Source organism: Urtica dioica, chromosome 4, assembly GCF_054948205.1.
Source record: "Urtica dioica subsp. dioica isolate 48M chromosome 4, U.dioica_male_clone48M_v1_H2, whole genome shotgun sequence".
Taxonomy (NCBI): Eukaryota; Viridiplantae; Streptophyta; class Magnoliopsida; order Rosales; family Urticaceae; genus Urtica; species Urtica dioica.
Genome location: NC_142759.1, coordinates 43,047,213 through 43,068,824, shown reverse-complemented (window position 1 = coordinate 43,068,824; position 21,612 = coordinate 43,047,213). Strand labels below are relative to the sequence as shown.

The 21,612-nt window shown below is 39.5% G+C and overlaps 3 protein-coding genes across 5 annotated transcripts; 2 read left to right on the top strand and 1 right to left on the bottom strand.

Moving 5' to 3' along the window:
- The first annotated feature begins 1,200 nt into the window (after positions 1–1,200).
- Positions 1,201–2,699, top strand: LOC149401564 (uncharacterized). The gene is made up of 2 exons (XM_089610782.1): positions 1,201–1,549; positions 1,645–2,699. Exons 1-2 carry the CDS (start codon positions 1,273–1,275, stop codon positions 2,697–2,699), a joined length of 1,332 nt encoding a protein of 443 aa, XP_089466908.1. The 5' UTR covers positions 1,201–1,272.
- Positions 2,700–4,569: 1,870 nt separating this feature from the next.
- On the top strand, positions 4,570–17,327 carry CCT (RNA polymerase II transcription mediator). 2 transcript variants are annotated; one of them, XM_089611893.1, is made up of 13 exons: positions 4,570–5,015; positions 6,016–6,210; positions 6,391–6,450; positions 6,817–6,922; positions 7,529–7,597; positions 7,825–7,878; positions 8,064–8,171; positions 8,914–9,063; positions 9,160–9,498; positions 9,658–12,026; positions 12,413–15,004; positions 15,570–15,903; positions 16,252–17,327. In XM_089611893.1, the coding sequence occupies exons 2-13, from the start codon at positions 6,083–6,085 to the stop codon at positions 16,699–16,701; spliced, it is 6,759 nt and encodes a 2,252-aa protein (XP_089468019.1). In that variant the 5' UTR covers positions 4,570–5,015; positions 6,016–6,082; the 3' UTR covers positions 16,702–17,327. The 2 variants fall into 2 exon arrangements, with proteins under 2 accessions (XP_089468019.1, XP_089468020.1); XM_089611894.1 differs by having other exon boundaries at positions 4,570–5,034.
- Positions 17,320–20,371, bottom strand: ROPGEF3 (RHO guanyl-nucleotide exchange factor 3). Of its 2 annotated transcripts, XM_089611896.1 has the most exons (7): positions 19,767–20,371; positions 19,567–19,683; positions 19,338–19,492; positions 18,989–19,063; positions 18,592–18,894; positions 18,177–18,521; positions 17,320–18,106 (listed from the first exon to the last, which is right to left on the bottom strand). In XM_089611896.1, exons 1-7 carry the CDS (start codon positions 20,080–20,082, stop codon positions 17,993–17,995), a joined length of 1,425 nt encoding a protein of 474 aa, XP_089468022.1. In that variant the 5' UTR covers positions 20,083–20,371; the 3' UTR covers positions 17,320–17,992. The 2 variants fall into 2 exon arrangements, with proteins under 2 accessions (XP_089468022.1, XP_089468023.1); XM_089611897.1 differs by lacking the exon at positions 18,989–19,063.
- Between the last annotated feature and the right edge of the window lie 1,241 nt (positions 20,372–21,612).

The following is a 21,612-nucleotide window of genomic DNA, read 5'->3' as shown; positions in this document are numbered from 1 at the left end:
GTGTAACTAAAAAGTGACATTATATATTTATACTAAAGAAAATGAGTATATAAATATAAAAACACGAAAAATTATATATGTATTTCACCATATTTAAATTATTTGTAACATATGAGCTTTTTATGTGTACTTCCATATAAAGTTAATAGTATTTAGTAGTAATGGTGTAAGTAATAAGAATAAATTTATATGTATGAAAACACAAAACTGTTTTATTTATGCCGCTATTACCTTTAATCTCTAAGTTGATTTATTTTAGTTTATTGAGTAGCATGTTTTTTTTTTTTTTTTTTTTTTGGTATAAAAGCCTATTATTTTATAAAAATAACTTAAATTCTATAAAATTAGAACCATCTTACTAAAAAATAACTAACTTTGAAATTCATATACCAATCTGATACTGTATAGATAATATTTGCTGTAAAAATTATCTGTATTTATAACCCAAAAATAGTAAGCAATCTAAAGTGTACTATGTATCAAGGATTAAAATACCGGGGGAACCGGACGGGAACCGGTCCGGTTCCCCCTTTTTGGAGCTACCCGGCACCGGAACCGGAACCACCAAAACCGGAGTTTTCCGGTGGTTCCGGGGGAACCGGATTGGGATCCGGGTGGGAACCCGGTTCCCATTTCCCGGTCCGGTTCAGTTAAAAAAAAGAAGAAAAAACCGGCTATAAAAGGCCGGATCCCGTTTGGAAATCATCATTTGCTTCGGTTTTAGGTCAAAAACTTCCCGACGCAGCTCAGCCCAAATTTTCCCAGATCCCGGTCGGATCCCGCCAAACCGTCCTCTTCCCGACGCGAACACGGCCACTTCTGACTATTTCCCGCCGGTTCCCGCCCTTCCCGGTGAGCTTCCCGTCATTTTTGAGTTTTTTTGTGATTTTGAGTATAAATCTTGAAATTTGTTGATGATTCTTGAAGATTAACTATAATTTGATAGTTATGACTACTTAGTGAGCATGAATGTAGTTTTTATTTAGAGTTTGTGTTGATGTTTGTAATTTTTTTGTATTTAATGATTTAATCCGAATTATTTATTAATTTTGTGAGTAGTTAGTGATGATTAAGCTTATGTAAACTTGTTTATTGATTTATGAAGAAATTGTTATGAATTGTTTTTAATTTTAGAGTTTGTGGTGATGTTTATAATTTTTTTGGTAATTAATCCGAATTATTTAGTAATCTACGCTTCAAAAGACATTGACTAAAAATGTTGGCGGGGAAGAATCAAACGAAGAAGCATACGAAGCGCAATTACGAGCAGTTATGAAGAGGTCAAGACAAGAGGCGGCGCAGACGGAATGGGAGGCTCGGATGATGTCGGGGCCCGGCAGTGGTTCTACGGTAAAATCTCCACCAGCTGCTCCGTCATTATATAAGTCAGCGAGTGCGAAGCAAACAAAAATTGATGAGATCGTCGATCCGAAGAAGAGAACGTGGCTCGGAAGACACATAACAAAATTCTTTGTTCACCAACATGTGCCGGCGAGTAAGGCCGCCTCGCATGAGTTCAAAAACATGATAGCGTCCGCTCAAGACTTGGGTAATCCTCAATTCGTGATAAGTAATTTTATTTTCATATTGTCGAATCGCATGTGTTCTTGAAACGTTAACATGATGTATATTGGCATATTGCAGGTCCAGGCGTTCCTATACCAACTCCGTATGAAATTCATAACAAATACCTCGATATGGAGGTTGCAGACGCGGAGAACTACCTTGACGAACAAAAGAAGCGGTGGGTAAAATACGGCTGCACCATACTCACTGATGGTTGGACGGGGCCGACCAGACTGAGCATCATAAACATTATGGTTTATTGTGCTGGTGCAACGGTGTTCTTAAAGTCCGTTGATGCATCAAAGCATACGAAAACAGGGGAGTACATCTACGGAATACTGAGGTCAGCGCTCAAAGAAATCGGAAAAGAGAATGTCGTCCAAGTTGTGACCGACAACGGTTCGAACTACAGGAGTGCCGGGTTGAAATTACAACGCAAGTACCATGTGTACTGGACACCTTGCGCTGCACATTGTCTAGATCTGATGTTTGAAGATATTGGGAAGAGAGATAGTGTTAAGCAAACTATCAAATCTGCGAGGGATGCGACTAAGTTCATCTACAACCACGGCACTGTGTTGTCCAAGTTACGGGAGCCATCCCCAGGTGAAATCATCTGTCCCGGCGCAACAAGATTTGCCACAAACTACCTAGCTCTCAGAAGTCTCCGAGAGAAGAGAGCTGCGTTGAGGACGATGTTCAGTAGTCAATGGTGGGATGATTCCAAATTGAGTGCAACTCCTACAGGTACATCCATATCCGAGACTTGTTTAAATCCCAGATTCTGGCATTCGGTGGACGAAGTGTGTGCCATATTCGAGCCGATGTACACCACTCTTCGATTAGTGGACACTGAGGTGCATCCCACGATGGGATTACTATACTACGTCTTCCACGAGATGAGAAAGAAGTTGGAAGCGATGAGTGGGAAGAAATGGGTTGTCGACATCGTGAACCACAGATGGAGTACTCAAATGGAACATCCACTACACATTGCAGCTTTCTTCCTAAATCCAAAGTTGCTGTTTAACCCGGATATACACATGGACAATACCCACATGGCCGCTGTGACAAGGGTGTTCGACTTCTTGCATTCGGATCTTGATGGGTCAACTATTGGGAGAGAGGTATAAAACTATAAATTGTTACAAGCTATATCACATTATGAATATATGAGTCTTATTTGATTTTCTAATTACAGTTAATCGCATTTCGAGACGCTCGAGGGGACTTCTCACAAAGAAGTGCTGTTTCGGCACGAGGCACCCTTTGTGCAAGTAAGCTTGTGAGATGAATTGTATGCATTAAGCCATTAACTATGTCATGGAATGGTAATAAATGACATGATATGATTTATGTCACATGATTGCAGGTGAGTGGTGGGAGCTTTACGGAAATTGGACCCCGACTTTACAGACGTTGGCTATTCGAATTTTGTCACAAACTGCATCCGCCTCCGCTTGTGAGAGGAATTGGAGTACATTTGCCCTCGTCCACACAAAACAAAGGAACCGTCTAGCGTACGGCAGACTCGAGAAGCTTGTTTTCTGCTCATACAACATGAAGTTGCAGCTCCGAGAAGCAATTCGGATTCACGACAACAACCTCAACCCCCTGGATCCTTTGGATATCATCGAACGAGCTTTCGAACGCTCGGGGAACGACAATGAGGGAGACGACGAAATGCTCCGCTGGATTGACGAAGTTCACATGGACGACGTCAACCAGAACCCGGATCCGGCAGTAGCTGAAGCGGCTCGAGATATTGGAGTTGATCCGGATCGAGTGGTGAACGAGGATGTCCAACCTCAACGCGGATCCGGAGACAGTTCGGATTCAGATGGCGGAGGTTCAAGCCGTAGATCAAGCGGAGCAGGTGGAGGTGCAGGTGACGGTGGATCAGGGGGAGGTGCTGGAGGTTCCTATCGGTCTGGGGGTTCCTTTACTGCTGGAGGCACCTCATTTGGTGATGTCAGCGGTTCTCAACTTGGATACGCACCATCGCAAGAAGATTTTGATCGTCTTCATCACCCTGCCTTTTTTGATTCAGGATACAGGCGCGGAGGTCAGGGCGGAGGTATGAATGATGCCATGTCATTTACGTCTAGCAATGACGTTGATGACTTGTCCTACAACTTCGGATCGGTATCAATTGGTCCTCAAGGCACAGAGTCATCTTATGATGACGGATCTTCCAGTTACAACTACCAGGACTCCTATGCATCAAGTTACGCTCCCGAAACGGTGCAACCAGTTCCAGGTTATCCCCTCCACTCCATGACTGTTGGTTCATCTCAGTATGAGTACGACTATCACTTGAACAGGTACTTTAGTGCATATGCTCATTACATGACTTGGTATGATTACTGTATGACCGCTGCATACGGTCGCTTTGAGTAGTCATTTGTATCCCTCCTATGTTGAATTTGTTGAACAATAGTATTTGGTGGATTGTGTTGAACTTTATCATTTTTGTTATTAAACTTACTTTTTGTTGTATTTGTAATTTCGTATTGTGTTGAAACATTCTACACTATTTTTAATTTTATGAATTTTATCCTACGTACTTTGTATGTTTTTTTTGTATATTTCTTTTCTGAATTCCCCTCGGTAAATACCGGTATTTGACGGTATTCCTCTACGGTAACGGTAAGTTCAACGGTACCGGTTTCATTTTTTTTTCTCGCTTTCCCCGGTATTCCTTTACGGTACGGGCGGTTACCAATAAATTCGAAGGCTCGGAACGGTAACGGTAACAGTATTTCGATCATATAACTATATCCCAATAACATATATTATATCCTGTGTCTAATTTGCCTAAATCAAACCAAAATTATTGTTCTTTTGTACCAAAACCAAACTACACTAAAATTGTTTGTTTTTTGGGTGTGCAATCACAAGTATTATTTTTCAGGGGAAATGATTTATTACCGTAAATATTCAGCATATGATAGGATCAAGAAAAGAAAGAAGCTCCAATTAGATAGTTCTTAGTATCACACAACAACACACAATAGTTCATTTTCAAAAAAAAAAAAACACACAATAGTTGAGTAGTTAGAGAGAGAGAGAGAAAAAAACGAGTTTGATGCGTTTTAGATTTAGTGAGAGAAAGCATCGTCGTCGTCAAAATCAGCAAGCAAAACTAAAAAAGAGTCAAAGCCCAAAGCCAGAAGAGAAGACGTTTCTTTCTCTCTCTTCTCTCTCTCCTGTTTACGAATCCAAAAATCTCTATTTTTCCACAGTTTCACTCGCATCGCAGAGAGAGAGCTTCTATCTTTTCCTTTTTCGTTCTAGTTTTCCAATTTCCCAAAGTTATTACCTACCCTTTCTATTTATTTAATTTATCGAATTATGTTCAATCGAAACCCTAGCTCAATTTTTATTTTTCGCGGTTTCTCTCGCTGACGAAGTTCGCTACAGGAATTGCCTTCGAAACCCTAGCTCTGGTTCGTTCTTCGATTCCTGGTATTTTTTTTATGCTAGATTTGAATAATTTGATTCGGGGTGTCGATTTGGGCGTTCGATCCTCTTTGCTGGATTTCAGTTACGTAGTGGATTGCTTGGGTTGATTAGATTTAATTTAATTTTATTTTTATGTGGAAATCGGTCTGGTTTGTTTCGCGGTAATTTAAAAGTTTGAACTTTTTTTTTGTTCTACTAATTTCAGCTGATTTGGAGGCTAGTTACGACTTCGAAAATCTTGAAAATTTAGTGCCTTTACCGGATGTTAGACTAAGTAGCACAGATTCAAAATGATTTGGTCAGTTTCGGTGTTTTTTTTTTCCTTCGTTAGGGTGAAAATTTAGGCATTCAGTTATAACTGTATATGTTTTACTTTAGATATAAATTTTGCAACTTCAACCTAATGTAGGGTATCCAAGCATGGTTTCTCCCCCCCTTTGGGTCACTCAAGAAAATTTTTCCTTGCATATATATAAATATTTGTTACACGTACATGCATGCCATTTTTTCTTCTCCGTCATCAAAGAGTGACCAGATATACTGTTCAGTTCAGGGGTCTAATATCTTTATTGCAACAAGATTGGGTTCTGTATTAGCATGCATTTATAGGGTATCGTTTGGTGGCAGAAACAGTAGAATATTCTTTTGTGTTATAAATATATGAAATTTGTGATCTTATTTGGATGTTCATTGGTCATTGTAGTTTGTTACTCCAATATTCCTCTTCACTCTAGGGTCTTTGGGTTTGTCTTGTGCATTCCTGCAACAGCTATGTATAGACCAATTTTGCCCTGAAGTGGATGCATATGCATTCATAAGTTGCAACGTGGCTTTTAATAAAGCTTGTTGAATACATTAATCATGTGCTGGAAATCACGCCCTTCTTTTCGTGGTTATATCTGGAAGCATTTTGATTGTAATGACCAGACTTCAGTGAGATATTTGGCTGGAATTGATGGAAGCTCTGTGGCTCATGATATGCAGTTTAGTCTGGCCAACCTTTTGTAGCAGTTCAATGCTGGGGGCATTATGCCGATGATAGTTTGGAGAGATGCAAAGGTATCATCCCGGTGGCTGCACTAGTGCAGTTAATAACAGTGCAATTGGGGGAGCTTCGGCTAGGGATAGCGCCCGGGCTGATTCATCTTCCCTCACGCCTAACTACTCTCTAAGTTCAAGGTAAGTGCCCTCCCAACACAGCATTTTTAATCCATTTACACAACCCAAACTTAGTGTGTTCTTAAATGATATCTGTATGCATACATTGCTCTATAGATTTCCATCCATGTGATCATGTAGATTTCTCTCTCTCTCTCCATTAAATGTGACTTATTGGCCTTTTTTTTTTTTTTTTTTCAGACGGCAGCCTCCGTTGACACCTTACAAATTGAAGTGTGACAAAGAGCCTTTAAATTCAAGGTAAATTTGATAACGTATTAGTGGTAGTTTATTTTTAATCAATTATTTTCTTGTAACGGTTAATTGACACTTGGGATGTTGTTTAGAGTCATGGCTGTGCTATTAACTAATGTTAAGGCGTCTTCAACTAGGGTTTGGTCCGATATCTTTGCTATTCAACATTCTACTTTAGTTGTAACTTTGGTCCTATTTTTCCTGTGACCTTTTTATCTTAATGAATAAAATGTTTCTTTAGTAAAACATTTAGAGTCACGGTTATATGTTTGAGTGCTATCAATTTAATCCATACATAATAAGTTATTCTGTAGAAAACTTCTTCCAACTATAAATATTGATCTGAATTTCGTACTCACTTACAATTGTCAGACTTGGGCCACCGGACTTTCACCCACAAGTTCCGAATTGCCCGGAGGAGACGCTCACCAAAGAATATGTGCAAGTAGGATACAGGGAAACCTTTGAAGGGCTTGAGGTATAAAAGTTCATCTTAAATGAATGTGTAGATGACACCTATACAGAGAAAGTTCTTATCCAATATTGGACTTCTCCTTCCTAATATTATGTTTTCATGATTGTGACCAACCCGTAGGAGACGCACATAATTTACGCATTTAGTCCCACTGAATATATATTTACTTGTCATTATTTTAGTTTTCAGATAGAGGATTAAACTGGTTCACATTTTTATATAACTCAAATAAATGACCCTATTTTATGTTCAAAGACCTCTTTAATCCGGTAATGTTATTAGCTGGAAGAGTAGTGTTTCCCAAGGCGAAGAAATCACGAAAATCACGTCCCAAAGAACCTAATTACAACATTCAAGTGAAATTGTTGACTTCTAATGGTGTTGAACTCGAATCACTCACATATTTCTGTTATCTTTTCATGTCCTTTATACAAATATAGATTGTTAAGACCTCTGCTACTTAAATATTAGTGCCTAATTAATGCTACTTATGATGTTCAAATCAAAAGAACTTGTATATATAATATAAGTTTTAATTTTTTTTTTTTTGTATGTTTTAGCAAATATCTTTAGAGCTACTTGACTTTGTTTTATTTGTTGACTATACAGGAATCTAGGGAGATAACACTAACTCAAGCTTTATCGCTTTCCAAGCCTGGTGTCTATAAGTGCAAAGAGGTAAATCTTTTATCTGTTCATTTAAAAATCCTATATTGTTTTTCCGAATAAATAGATTTTCCAAGAAAACAAGATAAGAAAGTTTTGAAACAGTGGAAAATTACAGGTCACTAAGTTTTGTAACTTATTTCACAAGTTTTTGTGTCACTTAAATGGCTGAGTGGTTAGTGTAGAATTCAATGTTGATATGTAAATGATTTGTGCTTAAGTCATTGTCCACTTTGCAGGCTATCAGGAAATGTCTAAGGGCTATCAATGAATCTCGAGCTCAAAAGAGGAAGGTAATCCATCTATATTTTCTCAACACATATTTACAACTGTTTGGTCAAATTTCCTTTTTCGATGCTGCTGTGTAATATGATGATATTTTTCTATAGATGAATGATTAACCTGTGCTCTCAGTTTATGAGATTGTGGAACTAAAGATTGTTCATCACAAGTATGATTTTTCTTGTTACGTTTGCAGGCTGGTCAGGTTTATGGGTTTCCTCTTACTGATTCTCTATTAACCAAGCCTGGCGTTTTTCCTGAGCAAAGGTCATGTAGTGAAGACTTTCGTAAGAAATGGATCGAGGTAAAGCCTTAGTTTCAGTCAGTTGTCAAATCCTCTTTTATTTTTTTATTCCAGTTGAAGTAATTGATATTGTCGAATCAATGGCAAACACTTCCTGTAGGATAGGTAATACTGAATTAATGGTATATTGAACCATGAGCTGCCTATTTCATGCTGGAGAGTTTTTCAATGCTGAAGTAGAAATATATTTTTTTAATAGAAACAGCAAATTTTATTAATAACTGGATAAATCCAAGGCGAGGAAGAACAAAACAGAAACCAGAAAGGCCTAAACAACAGCCGCGAAAACCACCGAACCAAAAAGAGAAAGGTCAAAACAAAGCAGAAACCCAATCCCTCAACAAAATAGAGAAAGGGAAATTGTTAAAATCTTTACAATTAACATGCAACCAAAGAGAAATACAATGATTTATGCTTTCCATCACCGCCCGGAAGTTCCATTCCTCTTCCTCGAACATGATCTTGTTTCTTTTGCCCCAAATACACCAAACAGCGGCCAATCTAGCTATCTTGTAAGCAATCACCCATTTACTGAAGTAGAAATATAATATAATGATTTAGGAAGTTATTGAAATTATAAGCTTTTAATATGGAAAACCTTGCTACATAAATAATGGGGCTTAGTTCTTTAAGCATTTAAATGATATTGTTCAGCCACTAAAAATGACTTCACAATTAATTTGAAGTTCTAAGGTGTGATATATGATGATGAATTCATATTAGTTTTCTACTCGGATTTCAGGGTTTATCACAACCGCACAAGCGATTACGTTCCCTGGCTGATCATGTTCCTCATGGTTATAGAAAAACGTCCCTGTTTGAAGTTCTAATAAGGAATAATGTTCCCTTGTTAAGAGCAACCTGGTTTATCAAAGTAACTTATCTTAATCAGGTATGTCCAGCAAGAGCCGGTTTCGCTTTCTCGGCTATATCTGCCTGCAGCAAAGAGAATCAGGTAGCATCTAATTTGTTAATGCATGTGTTGCAGGTTCGACCTGGTCCTGGTTCTAATTCACCGGATAAAGCTCAGCTGTCCCGCACTGAGTTATGGACAAAAGATGTTATTGACTACTTGCAGTGTCTCTTGGATGAGTTTTCATCAAAGAATAATTTTCATGCTATTCCGCATATCCGAGATAGACCGACACAGATGCTGTATTCAGGATCTATGCAGCAAAGGGGCGATCCATTCGCTGCTGGACTAGATACTGAAGATTCTTCTCTGCATTTTAAATGGTGGTATATGGTCCGACTCCTGCAATGGCACTACGCAGAAGGATTGACTCTGCCTTCCCTTATAATTGACTGGGTTCTCCATCAACTTCAGGTACTTTGTTTTACATATATATATATATATATTCTTGTTCTGGATTTTCCGGCTTTGCCGCGGTTCTAATAAAGTCAGCTGTTTCTTTTTAAAAATATATATATATATATATGTAGATAGAACATGCTTCAAATAACTTCCTATGCTCGCGTTATGCAGGATAAAGAGTCGGTTGAGATAGTACAGTTGCTATTGCCAATTATATATGGCGTTCTGGAAACTGTTGTTCTGTCCCAAACTTCTGTGCATAATCTTGTGGAAATAGCTGTTCGTTTCATAAGCGAGCCTTCTTCAGGTGGATCGGACCTCGTTGATAATTCTCGTAAAGCGTACACCACCTCTGCATTGGTTGAGATGCTACGTTACTTGATAGTTGCTGTGCCAGATACATTTGTAGCTTTGGATTGCTTTCCATTGCCAGCTTCTGTTGTCTCTCATGTCATAACAGATGGAAATTTATCAAAGTCAGTTTCTGAGGATGTGAGGAAGATTAAAATTGAATCATCAGAAGCTTCTTCTCCAATTAGAAATAAAGGTCTTGATGCACAATATGAATCCCTGGCACTTGAGTATGTTGTTTCATCGATTCAGCAACGCGCAGACAATCTTGCAAAAGCTGCACGTCCTGGTTATCCAGGTCATAGTGTTGCTAAAGTTGTAGAGGCTTTGGATAAATCTTGTGTGCACGGAGATGTGCGAGCGGCTTACAAATTTCTCTTCGAGGATCTTTGTGATGGAGCTGTTAACAAACGCTGGATGGCTGATGTTAGCACTTGCTTAAGATCTTCACTGAAGTGGATTGGGAGTGTCGATTTGTCATTTGTTTCTTCAGTATTTTTACTTTGTGAGTGGGCAACGTGTGATTTCCGGGATTCCCGGACTGCCCCGCCTGATGAAATGAAATTCACCGGCAGAAAAGATTTTTCTCAGGTATACATTGCGATTCGGCTTTTGAAGCAAAAAATAGGGGGATTGCGAAACTCACCCAAGTCCAAGATCATCGACAGTCTCAAAAAATGTTCCAAGCAACAAAACAGTTATTCTATTAGAACTTCTGTGGGGGATTTGTGCGACACCAAAAGTAATTTAAAAACCATGGACCAACAAAGTACGAAGGCATCTTGTATTTTTGAAAGCCCAGGGCCTTTGCATGATATCTTAGTGTGTTGGATTGATCAGCATGAAGCTTGCAGAGCGGATGGCTTTCAACGGCTTCAACTACTAATGACGGAATTGATACACGCTGGAATCTTTTATCCACAAGCATATGTAAGGCAGCTATTGGTGAGTGGAATCATGGAGATGGATGGATCGCTTGCTGATTCTAGCAGAAGAAAAAGGCATCATCGAATTTTGAAACAGTTGCCCGGGCACTTTCTGCGGAATGCACTTGAAGAGGCTGGGCTTCCCGATGGGCCACTACTTTTGGAGGCCGTGCATAGTTACTCAAATGAACGCAGGCTTCTGCTCGGCGGACTTCTCTACAACAACAAAACAAATACTATGTCCCAAAAGCCGGTGTCCAATTTGGCTTTGGTAAAGGATGGTGCTTCATCAGCCTCTTTTGATCAAAGGAAGGCTATTCAGTCATCAAATAAAATAGTCAAATCTGACGTTGATATTGATGAACTAAAGGAAGCAATCTCTACGCTCTTGCGGCTCCCTAAAGCACTGTCAAAATCTGCTGAGACAGGGATGGTAGATGTGCAGTCGAGTATTAAGAGGTCTTTTGGGTCACAGCTCAACAAAATTGATATTGGAGAAGGCACACCTGGTTGTGAAGAATGTAAAAGAGCTAAGAGGCAGAAATTGGGTGATGAAAGAAGTCCGGGTCAAACTCTCTCTGATGATGATGATAGCTGGTGGGTGAAGAAGGGTTCCAACTCAACTGAGTCTATAAGGGTTGTTGAGCCGCCACAGAAGTCTAATAAGCAGGTTTCGAGGAATAGGCAGAAACTAGGCCGCAAGACTACGAGTCTCGCTCAACTAGCGGCTTCTAGGATCGAGGGTAGTCAGGGAGCGTCTACTAGTCATGTTTGTGACAATAAAGTAAACTGCCCTCACCATAGAACCGGGGTAGACGGAGAGACTCCCAAGTCTGTTGAAGGGCTGAAAACCAACCAATGTGGAGATGTTGTCTCGATTGGAAAAGCTCTGAAACGACTGCGTTTTGTGGAAAAGAGGACAATTTCAGTGTGGCTGATGACGGTTGTTAAACAGGCTGTTGAAGATGCTGAGAAAACAATGGCCAAGGCTGGACAACTTGGAAGGGGATTCACTTCTGTTGATGACAAGAATGCAATAAGATGGAAGCTTGGCGAGGATGAACTATCGTCCGTCCTGTATCTGATGGACATCTCAAATGACCTGGTGCTGGGTGTTAAATTTATCCTTTGGTTATTGCCAAAGGTTGTCAGTAATCTTAATTCTTCCATGCATGGTGGGAGGAACAGTCTATTGATTCAAAGAAACGTGGAAAACCATGTTTGCGAAGTAGGGGAGACATTTTTGATATCATCGCTCAGGAGGTAAATATGTTTTTAATGTATACAATATTTAAATTTGTTAACCAATTTTTATTTTTATTTTTTAATTTTTATTTTCGTGTGCTCTTTCTTTGGCAATAGATTCTGTTTATGCTGTTTTAAGTTGCAAATAATTACCTGGAGGGTTCATGTTCTCTTAAATCATAATAAGATTAAGAAGCGGCTTTGACGTTACTGGACATCAGTCACTATTATTTGAAGCCCTTTTTATTTTTTATTTTTTATTTTTTTTTTGTCTTCTTCCTTCAAATGTGGTTTCGTTCGGCATGTATTTCTATTCTCAATCAAGATGAACATCTGTCTTTGATTCTCTTGCAGACTACTACAATTCAGATTCTGATAAATTCATAACTTTGGTTCTGATTCAGGTACGAGAACATACTTGTTGCACAAAATCTTATTCCAGAAGCATTATCATCTGCGATGCATCGTGCGACAACTGTCATAGCTTCTAATGGAAGAGTTTCTAGTTCATCATCGCTAGTCTACACTCGCTATTTGTTGAAGAAGTATGGAAAGGTGGCTAGTGTCGTTGAATGGGAAAAAACATTCAAGGCAACATGTGATAAGAGACTTGTCTCCGAATTCGATCCTGGGCGATCCGGGGATGGGGAGCTAAATTTTCCACTTGGAGTACCTGCCGGAGTTGAAGACCTTGATGATTTTTTCCGTCAAAAGATTAGCGGTGGCCGTTTATCTAGAGTGGGTGCAAACATGCGTGAGCTTGTGCAACGCAATTTGAATATTGAGGACGTTCTTCAATATTTCTTTGGAAAAGACAGAAAGGTCTTTGCATCTGGGGCACCCAAACCGATTGCTGAAAAATGGGATGACCCATATCCAGTAGCCCAGAAGGTAATTTCTGATCTGATGGACTGTATCAGGCAGACTGGCGGTGCTGCCCAAGAAGGGGATCCATCTCTGGTTTCTTCCGCTGTTTCTGCAATTGTCGGCAACATCGGGCCAACCATTGCAAAGTTGCCTGATTTCAGAGTAGGAAGTGGGTTTCCAAGCTCACCATTTTCCACGGAATCGATGAGCATTGCTAGGCGTATTCTGCGTGTCCACATAAGTTGCCTATGCCTGCTCAAGGAAGCTCTTGGAGAGCGCCAAACCCGTGTGTTTGAGGTCGCCCTTGCGACTGAAGCTTCATCAGCCCTAGCAGCGGTATTTGCTCCTGCAAAGGGTTCTCGAAACCAGTTTCAGTCATCCCCGGAATCCCATGATTCGGGTAGCGGCATGGCCAATGAAAACATGAGCAATTCCGCCAAAGCAGCGCTCGGCAGAGCAACTAAGTTTTCGGCTGCTGTTTCTGCACTTGTTGTTGGGTCTGTGGTTTATGGGGTTATTAGCTTGGAGAGAATGGTGACGGTGTTCAGATTGAAGGAAGGGTTGGATATAGGTCAGTTTGTCAGGAGCACTAGATCCAGCTCTAATGGCAGCGCACGGCTTGGCTCTTTTAAGATGGACAACTTGATTGAAGTATATGTTCATTGGTTTAGGCTGCTTGTTGGGAACTGCAGAACGGTATCTGATGGATTGGTTGTGGAACTCTTGGATGAGCCGTTCATAGTAGCTCTTTCGAGGATGCAAAGAATGCTTCCAGTTGGCTTAGTATTCCCACCTGCCTATTCAATATTTGCTTTTGTCATATGGAGGCCTTTTATTCTAAGTGCAAGCGTCTCAATTCGTGAGGATATCAATCAGCTGTATCACTCTTTATCGGCTGCTATTAATGATGCTATCAGGCACTTGCCTTTCCGGGATGCATGTTTAAGGGACAGTCAGGGGTTTTATGATCTCGTAGCTGCAGATAGTAGTGATACTGATTTTGCAGCCATTCTTGAGTTGAGTGGTTCTGACTTGCATCTGAAAGCCAAGGCTTTTGTTCCTCTACGCGCAAGGCTCTTTCTAAATGCAATCATTGATTGTAAGATGCCTGACGATTGTAACAGGGGGTTTGGACAGGGTGATTCCAAAATCCAATTTGCAGAGGCCGAAACAAAGCTTTTGAAAAAGCTTGTACATATTTTGGATACCCTTCAACCTGCAAAGTTCCATTGGCAGTGGATAGAGCTTCGGCTTCTTCTGAACGAACAGACATTCATTGAAAAGGTCCAAAACCATGATATGTCCCTGAAGGATGCCATACGCTCTTCATCTCCCAGAAAAGCTTCTGTCTCTGAAAACGAAAACAATTTCATTCAAATCATCCTCACAAGGCTATTGGCTAGGCCTGATGCCGCGTCCCTTTTCTCAGCCGTTGTTCATCTTTTTGGGAGGTCGTTGGAGGACTCTATGTTGCTGCAGGCTAAATGGTTCCTTGCTGGCGCTGATGTTGTCTTTGGACGGAAAACTATTAGACAGCGACTTATTAACATTGCAGAAAGCGAAGGTCTATCCACCAAGACCCTTTACTCGAAGCCTTGGGGCTGGTACAAGTCCGGTTATCACCAAGTGATGAGTGGGGACAAAAAGAAATACGAATCCATCTCCCTCGAAGAAGGTGAGGTTGTTGAGGAGGCAACAGCAGAGTCAAAGCGGTCCAAAAAAGGGCCGAATCAAACATTGGATAATGAAACTGGTAATGTCGCACAGCAGCAAGTGGCTGAGAGGGCTCTCATCGACCTGCTTCTTCCTTGCATAGATCAAAGCTCCGATGACTCACGCTATACCTTTGCAAGTGACCTGATTAAACAGTTGAACAATATCGAGCAACATATAAATGGTGTTACACGTGGAATGGATAAGCAAGCTGGACCAGCTACTCCTGGAACCGAAGGCCCGGTGAGCAAAGGGAGTAGTCGAAAGGCTATCAAGGGTGGTAGTCCCGGATTAGCTAGGCGAGCAGCGGCAGCTCAACTAGATTCTACTCCGCCGTCTCCTTCAGCTTTGCGAGCTTCTATGTCCCTGCGATTGCAGTTACTTCTGAGATTACTTCCTGTGATCTGTTCAGATGGGTAATTATACATACACCCCCCTTTTATGTATTGTCTTTTTTTTTATTTTTTTTTTATTTTTTTTTTTATGAATGTGAAAATCTCATATAACATGGAAAGAGCACAGCTTGTTTGCCCAAACTTTCAGTACCAATATATTTTCTTTCACCCACCTGGAAGTGAGTAGAGATAGATAACCTTACACTGGTTCAGTTATCTTCCGCTTTTGTATTTCTGTAGAGAGATTCACAGTTTGTTAGATAATTTTTTATTTTATTTTTTATAACCGTGGTGTCTGGGTATAACCCGACTAAAATCCACAAGGCCCTGGCATTATCGACCGTGAGACTATCCCCATGGGCCCCAATTGCATCCAGGGGAAATCGAATCGGGTTAAGACAGTATTTTTATGATGTAGAATAATTCACATATTTCTGTTGTTCAAAGGTAGGTGATAGTTTATTTAAAAAAAGGCTTCAAGTTTGCTGATGGTAATGTTAAATTATTTTACAATTTCGCTACAAGTTTGTACTGGAAAACTAAAGACCTTTTTTTTTTTTTTTTCTTCCCCTTATCTATTTGCTAGGGAGCCATCCGGAAAGAACATGAGACACACACTTGCTTCTGTAATACTTCGTCTTCTAGGAAGTCGCATTGTGCACGAGGATGCAGATCTTTCTTTTTATCCTGTTCAAGTTTATTCATCTAAAAAGGAGATAGAGTTTTCAACAGAAGCAGTGTCTTCTATCGGCACAGATCTATACAGTGAATGTCTCTTTGACCGGTTATTATTGGTTCTCCATGGGCTATTGAGCAGATCCCAACCAACTTGGCTGAGATCAAAGTCGGGATCCAAGTCAACAAATGAACACCCTAAAGACTTATCCGTATTTGACCGCGAATTGACAGAGAATTTACAGGTATATGAATATTTTAGCATGCAAATATATGCCTTGAATTGCTTTTTACTCGTAAATAGCTTAAAAATGTAAATTGGGTAATTGAACTTAAGGTCCGATTTGTTTATTTTTTTTTTTGAAAAGAAACTATTATATTAATATAGAAGAACCAGGAAAAATCTGAAAAGCAAGATTACAAGGTAAGTAAAATTGGGAAAATTCTATTGGAACCAGACCATACGTAGACTATCAGGCCAGCCCGGTAATTATCCCAATCTGAGTTTTGATCCAAAGTAACGAATTCTGACTAGCGGCTACATTATTAGTTTAATGAAATCCTCGCTAATTTTTATCGATCTATGAATGTAGAGCGACCTAGACAGAATGCAACTCCCGGATATGATTCGGTGGCGTATTCAAACCGCAATGCCCGTTCTTCTTCCTTCCGTTCGGTGGTTTGTGAATTGCCAAGCACCCTCCGTTCCGAACGCCGCGCTCGCGTGCCTGCGAACCTTCATCCCGACTCCCGGGTCTTACTCGGGAAACCCGATCCCGTCTCAGAGGAGCCAGACTTCCTCAGGGCGCTCTACAGCAGGGAAGCCCAAGCCGTTGCCGCCAGCTCAGCAGGACTCCGACGGAGAGATCGACCCCTGGACTCTCCTTGAAGACAGTGCCGGGTCAGGCCAATGTTCAAGCAATAGCGGCTTGATCGGCAGTGGCGACCATGCCAATCTCCGAGCTTGTAGCTGGCTCAAAGGCACAGTGAGAGTGAGACGCAAAGACCTAACTTACATTGGGGCTGTTGACGATGATAGCTGAAATCTTCACGATGGACTGTCGTTCCGGACGGAATGAGATTGTCCCGCCACAGGTAAAATCTTATGATTTCTTTTATTTGTTGCCTGAAAATTGGTGTCGAAGATCATCTACTGTGCGGGAATTTTTTTCCTTGGTCGCCACGTAGACCGTCCGATCAAAGATCAAGTTCAAGTTCGGGCCGCGCTTGACTACTAACCCATTTTGATCATCTCCTCGGTCTAGGCTTCGAGGTTCGGACAGGACGAGGCTGTTGTATATAGAGATAATTGTTTCACTTATTTACCAACTGATTTCAGTGGAAAAGAAGGAAAAAAAAAAAGAAAAGGAGATGTAGCTGTTTTTGTACTCATTTTGAATCATCAACTCTCATTTGCTGCATTGTTCCCACACCACTGCATATAATACAGCCAGGTATATGTACACATATGTACATGTATATGTTTAATTTGCATATCATGTACTAATCATCATTCTTGGTGCTGAGATCTCTGCTTTGGACTGTCATCTATGGTCTAACGTTAAAGGGAAGTATGTAACTTGTAATTTCATCTGAGCTGAACTCTATGATCTTGCTCTAGTCTAGATGTCAAAGCTCATCCTGTTTTTCTTTTTTTAGATCTTTTGTTTCTCTCAGCTTATTCTCTATGATTCTACAATCTCGTAGCATACTAGGATGCTGTAAAAGGAATAATGAACTAGTATTGGAAAAATGCCTAGCATTTAAGAATTTATAAGAAAGTGGTTACCGCAGAAGTTGGAATTTAATGACAGGAATATATAAGTTTAGTGACATGGGAATAAATATTCTCCACGAATTTAACTCAATTCATAATGTTTCTTGAGTTTGATTATTGTCCTTGACGAATTCTGATGTATTTAATGACATCTTGACATGTGCTATTAGTTAAAGATTTAATAGGAGACTTGGCTTGCAACTGGAAAGCATTCAGAATCGCTGCAAAAGTATTGATGTTAAGCATGTACTGCCCACTACTAGAACAATTTTCAATATTTTATGAATAACTGTACTTGACATTCCTTTGTAGATTAGTGTGTTAGAACTTTATACATTTATGATCTAAACTAAATAGAGATGCACTAATTTTAGAAGCTCGAATTTCGACTAGATGCACTAATTTTAGAAGCTCGAATTTCGACATCATAAATGAAGCTGGATGATAGACGTTGTACAAGTTGCATACTAAATATCTTCTGTATAAGAACAATAAACTCAACAATTAAGCTGTTTAAAAAAAATGTTTGTGATTAAGGTAATCGCGTCTTAGTGATCTTAATTCCGGGCAGCTCTATCTACAAATATAACATCTTCGATCCACGCAACTAAGTTGAATGCGAAACCTTCCAACACTCTTGAGTAGCTCTCAAGTACTGCTTGTCCCACATCCTGCAAGAAAATTCATGTTAAAATGACAATGTAGCTTGTTACAAACAAGGAGACGAAATAATTTATTGACCTTGTTATACTGAATTTTGCACGTGTCGAGGGATGTCTGAGAGAGCTCAGGAAACTTGTGTTTCAAACTGAACAACAAGGCCTCGGCTCTCTCGGCCAAAATGTGGTTCTTGTCGGTGCGGTCGGTGTCGGACATGAGATCCTTGACCATGTCCCAAGAAGACTTGGAGTTGTTGAGACACGCTTTGCGGCGCCACGTGTACATGGACGACTCGACTCTGTCAGCGAGCTCAAGGGCTTCGTGCTCCGAGGCCAGGTTCAGGTACTCCAGCAGATGCTCCGCTGAGAACTTCTCCCCCGAGCACAGGTACTTGTATATCGAATCTCCTAAGCACGCTTTCCCGCTCTGAGTGCACCACAACCGGGTTTAGGACACATTTTAAACTGACATGTTTAAGAGTTTTTCTCTATTGAACCTTAGGGAGATCTTCCATGTATGAGTCGGGGATTTCCATTTCGGCGAGAATGGTGGTATTGATGGCCATGGCGGCTTTGTGGATCTGGTTAGCGCAGTCTCGGTTGTGCTTCAGATGCTTCCTTTCGTTCTCTGAGAGCCCTTTTGGAGGGACACATGGAACTGGAAGCCACCACTTCTCGTCTTTCCTCTCCACGATTCTCCGGAATGATCCGGAAGGACCCGATGAGCTCATCGAGCTCGATGACATACTTCCTTGTTCTGCGTACCAGAACTCCGTCTCCTCGAAACTGTCCAATATTTCCTGACAAAAAAATAATACATTTTAACATGGTTTTCATAATGAACAGAGTCTCGAAGAAATGATTTTTTTTTAAGACTGATGAGCTTTTTCTTACGATAAGCATTGTATCGAGCTTTCTCAATGCCGGTAGGTTCATGTAAATGTCAGCTCTTGGTCTACTAGACATAATCTATAAAAACAGAAAGAAAGAGAAAAAAAAAAAATTAATGCATGCACAAGAACGAAAAAAAAAGTTTTTAATAGTCTCTATTTTTTTTATTTTATTTTTATTTTTTATTGTTGATGAAATTGAACCTTTTATTGAAACAAAGTAGTTCTCAGACTTTATTTTGTAGGAATTTAGACTTTTTTTTACACAAATTTGATTTATATTCCTACGAAATTGAACACGTAAACAACTTTTAAAATTGAGAGAACAAAAGTTAGTTTTCCATTTATATTACCTCCATGGAATTTCCGTCTTCTGAATCATGCGTGACGGGAACGAATTCAACGATGTGATCGCAAACTGATAAAAGGCAATCCATTTCTCTCTTCCACAAAGCTCTCTTCTCCGGATTCAGAGGCTCTAGCCTCAAGTTTTGTCCAAACACAGTGGCTATACATACACACATACATACATGAGAAATCTTAAACAATGTTTGACCTTTCAATCATCAACACTATATTTACCATAGAGGTTGGTTATGGTGTTTGAGATAGTGACAGCTGTACAGACTCCTTTCCCACTTCCAGACATGTCCTCTCCGAGCAGAAGTTTTGCGAATCTCTCCTTCATCAAGTCAAGCTCTGCCCATACCGAATAAAAGAGAAAAGTCAAGCCATGATTTTGGTTCACACAAAAAAATAAAGAAAATATATTCGAAGGAAACCTGTGTCGGAAGCTGCGTTATCATCGAGCTTGTCGCTGCTGCTTTGCTTCATGGTCACTCTGGTGAGAACAGCTTGGTTCTGGCGGTTTCCGCCGGATCTCGAGCCCGGCCAGAACGACGGTGAGGGCTCGCTCGAGTAGCTCTGATCGTCGAGGCTCTCGGAGAAAGCCGAGGCCTCGGAGCTGGTCCGGCGATGAGCAAAGGAATCGCCGCTCAGAGGAGTCCCGTTGGCTGATTGGTCACTCTGGTCCAGTGAAGATGGCGACGCCTGATACCCTAGATCATAGGTCTCATCAACCCCTGATATATTGTCCATTGTGTCAAGATTTTATTTTATTTTTTAAATTTTTTTGGGCGGGTCAAAGTGAATTCTCAGAACCTGCAAAAGAAATGATTGTGTAAAAGGGTATGTGTGCTCTCAAAATTCAGAACTCAATGATCACATTATACAAACAAGGTTTTATAGTTAGAGAAGAAGATGTCGAATAAAGAAACATGAAAGAAGAGAAAAAGGGTAAGAAGAAGAATAATGTTTGTTCCTACTTTTGGACACAAAAGCAAAAAGTGGTTTCTGAGACGTGATTATCTTGATCAGAATTCAGAAGCTGTATTTAATGACTGAAACATGCGTAGCTAAAGCTCATGGCAATACTAACAAAAAAGAAAAATAAAATTGCAAAGAGTAAAAAGAATTGGAATATCTTTGAAGAGTCCTTTTTTCTTCTTCTTCTTCTTCTTTTCTTTCTTCAAGGCCCCAAACAAACAAACAAAACTGAAATTTGAAAACTTTTTAGCCAACGGTCTAGAAATCGTTTAGAACTTACCTTTGAATTAAATGTTTGATATGAGAGATTTGAATTTGAATAGTTGAGTCATTGGTAGAGAATGAATGATAAGAGCTTTTGAAACAGTTCCCTCCTAATAAGCTTTCAGCCTCTCTAAAGAAACATTATAAAAACAAAGCTTGCTTCTTTATTTTCATGGAAAGTTATACCATAAGGTAATATATAATTTTTTTGAATGTAAAATCAGAAAGGAAAAGAGTTTGAATCCAAATATTTGAGAGTTGTAGAAGGTAAGTTTTGTGAGTGATAAGAAAAAAATAAATAAACCAAAAGACATGCATGAGTTGCTTCTTAGGTGGACATGATTTATACGAATATACATATAAGACTGTTGTATATCCTGTATTATTTTTATTTTATTATGACCTGAATACGTGGGGGAGATAAGAAAATAAAATAAATGGAATTGAGTGTGGTAAGAAACTAATGAAAAAGTTTGAGCAAGACAATTATGTAAAATAAAGTACCCTAGGATCAGTGACTTCATCAAATAAGAGAGGGAACTAAACCATTTTGATTACATATATATATATATATATATATGTATATGTATATATATATATACACATATTATTCATTTTTTTTATTACATTTTAACTTTTTATGTGCTGGGGGACCATATGGAGTTTGCGAACATGAGTAACATCAAACCATAAAGAAAAAAAAGAGACAATAAATAATAAAAAAATATATAACATCCCAAGTTCTGGACAAGCATTGGAATTTATGATTATGTAAATAGTTTTTATTGATAGAATGTTTAACACTTTTTCTCCTTTCTTTCTTTCTTTCAAGCGTTTCTATATTCTTTGGTGACTTTGATTATTGATATGTAATTATGATTGATGATTTCAAGGAAAAAAATTGGCCCTACAAAAAGGATTAAAAACTCTACAATGGATATCGGGGAAAAAAACTTGCAAAAGTCGTGATGAATCGTTCTCCAAACCTATGGCCAAGAAAATAAAAAATTAATGTAAGCATTAAATTAAAAATAGAGC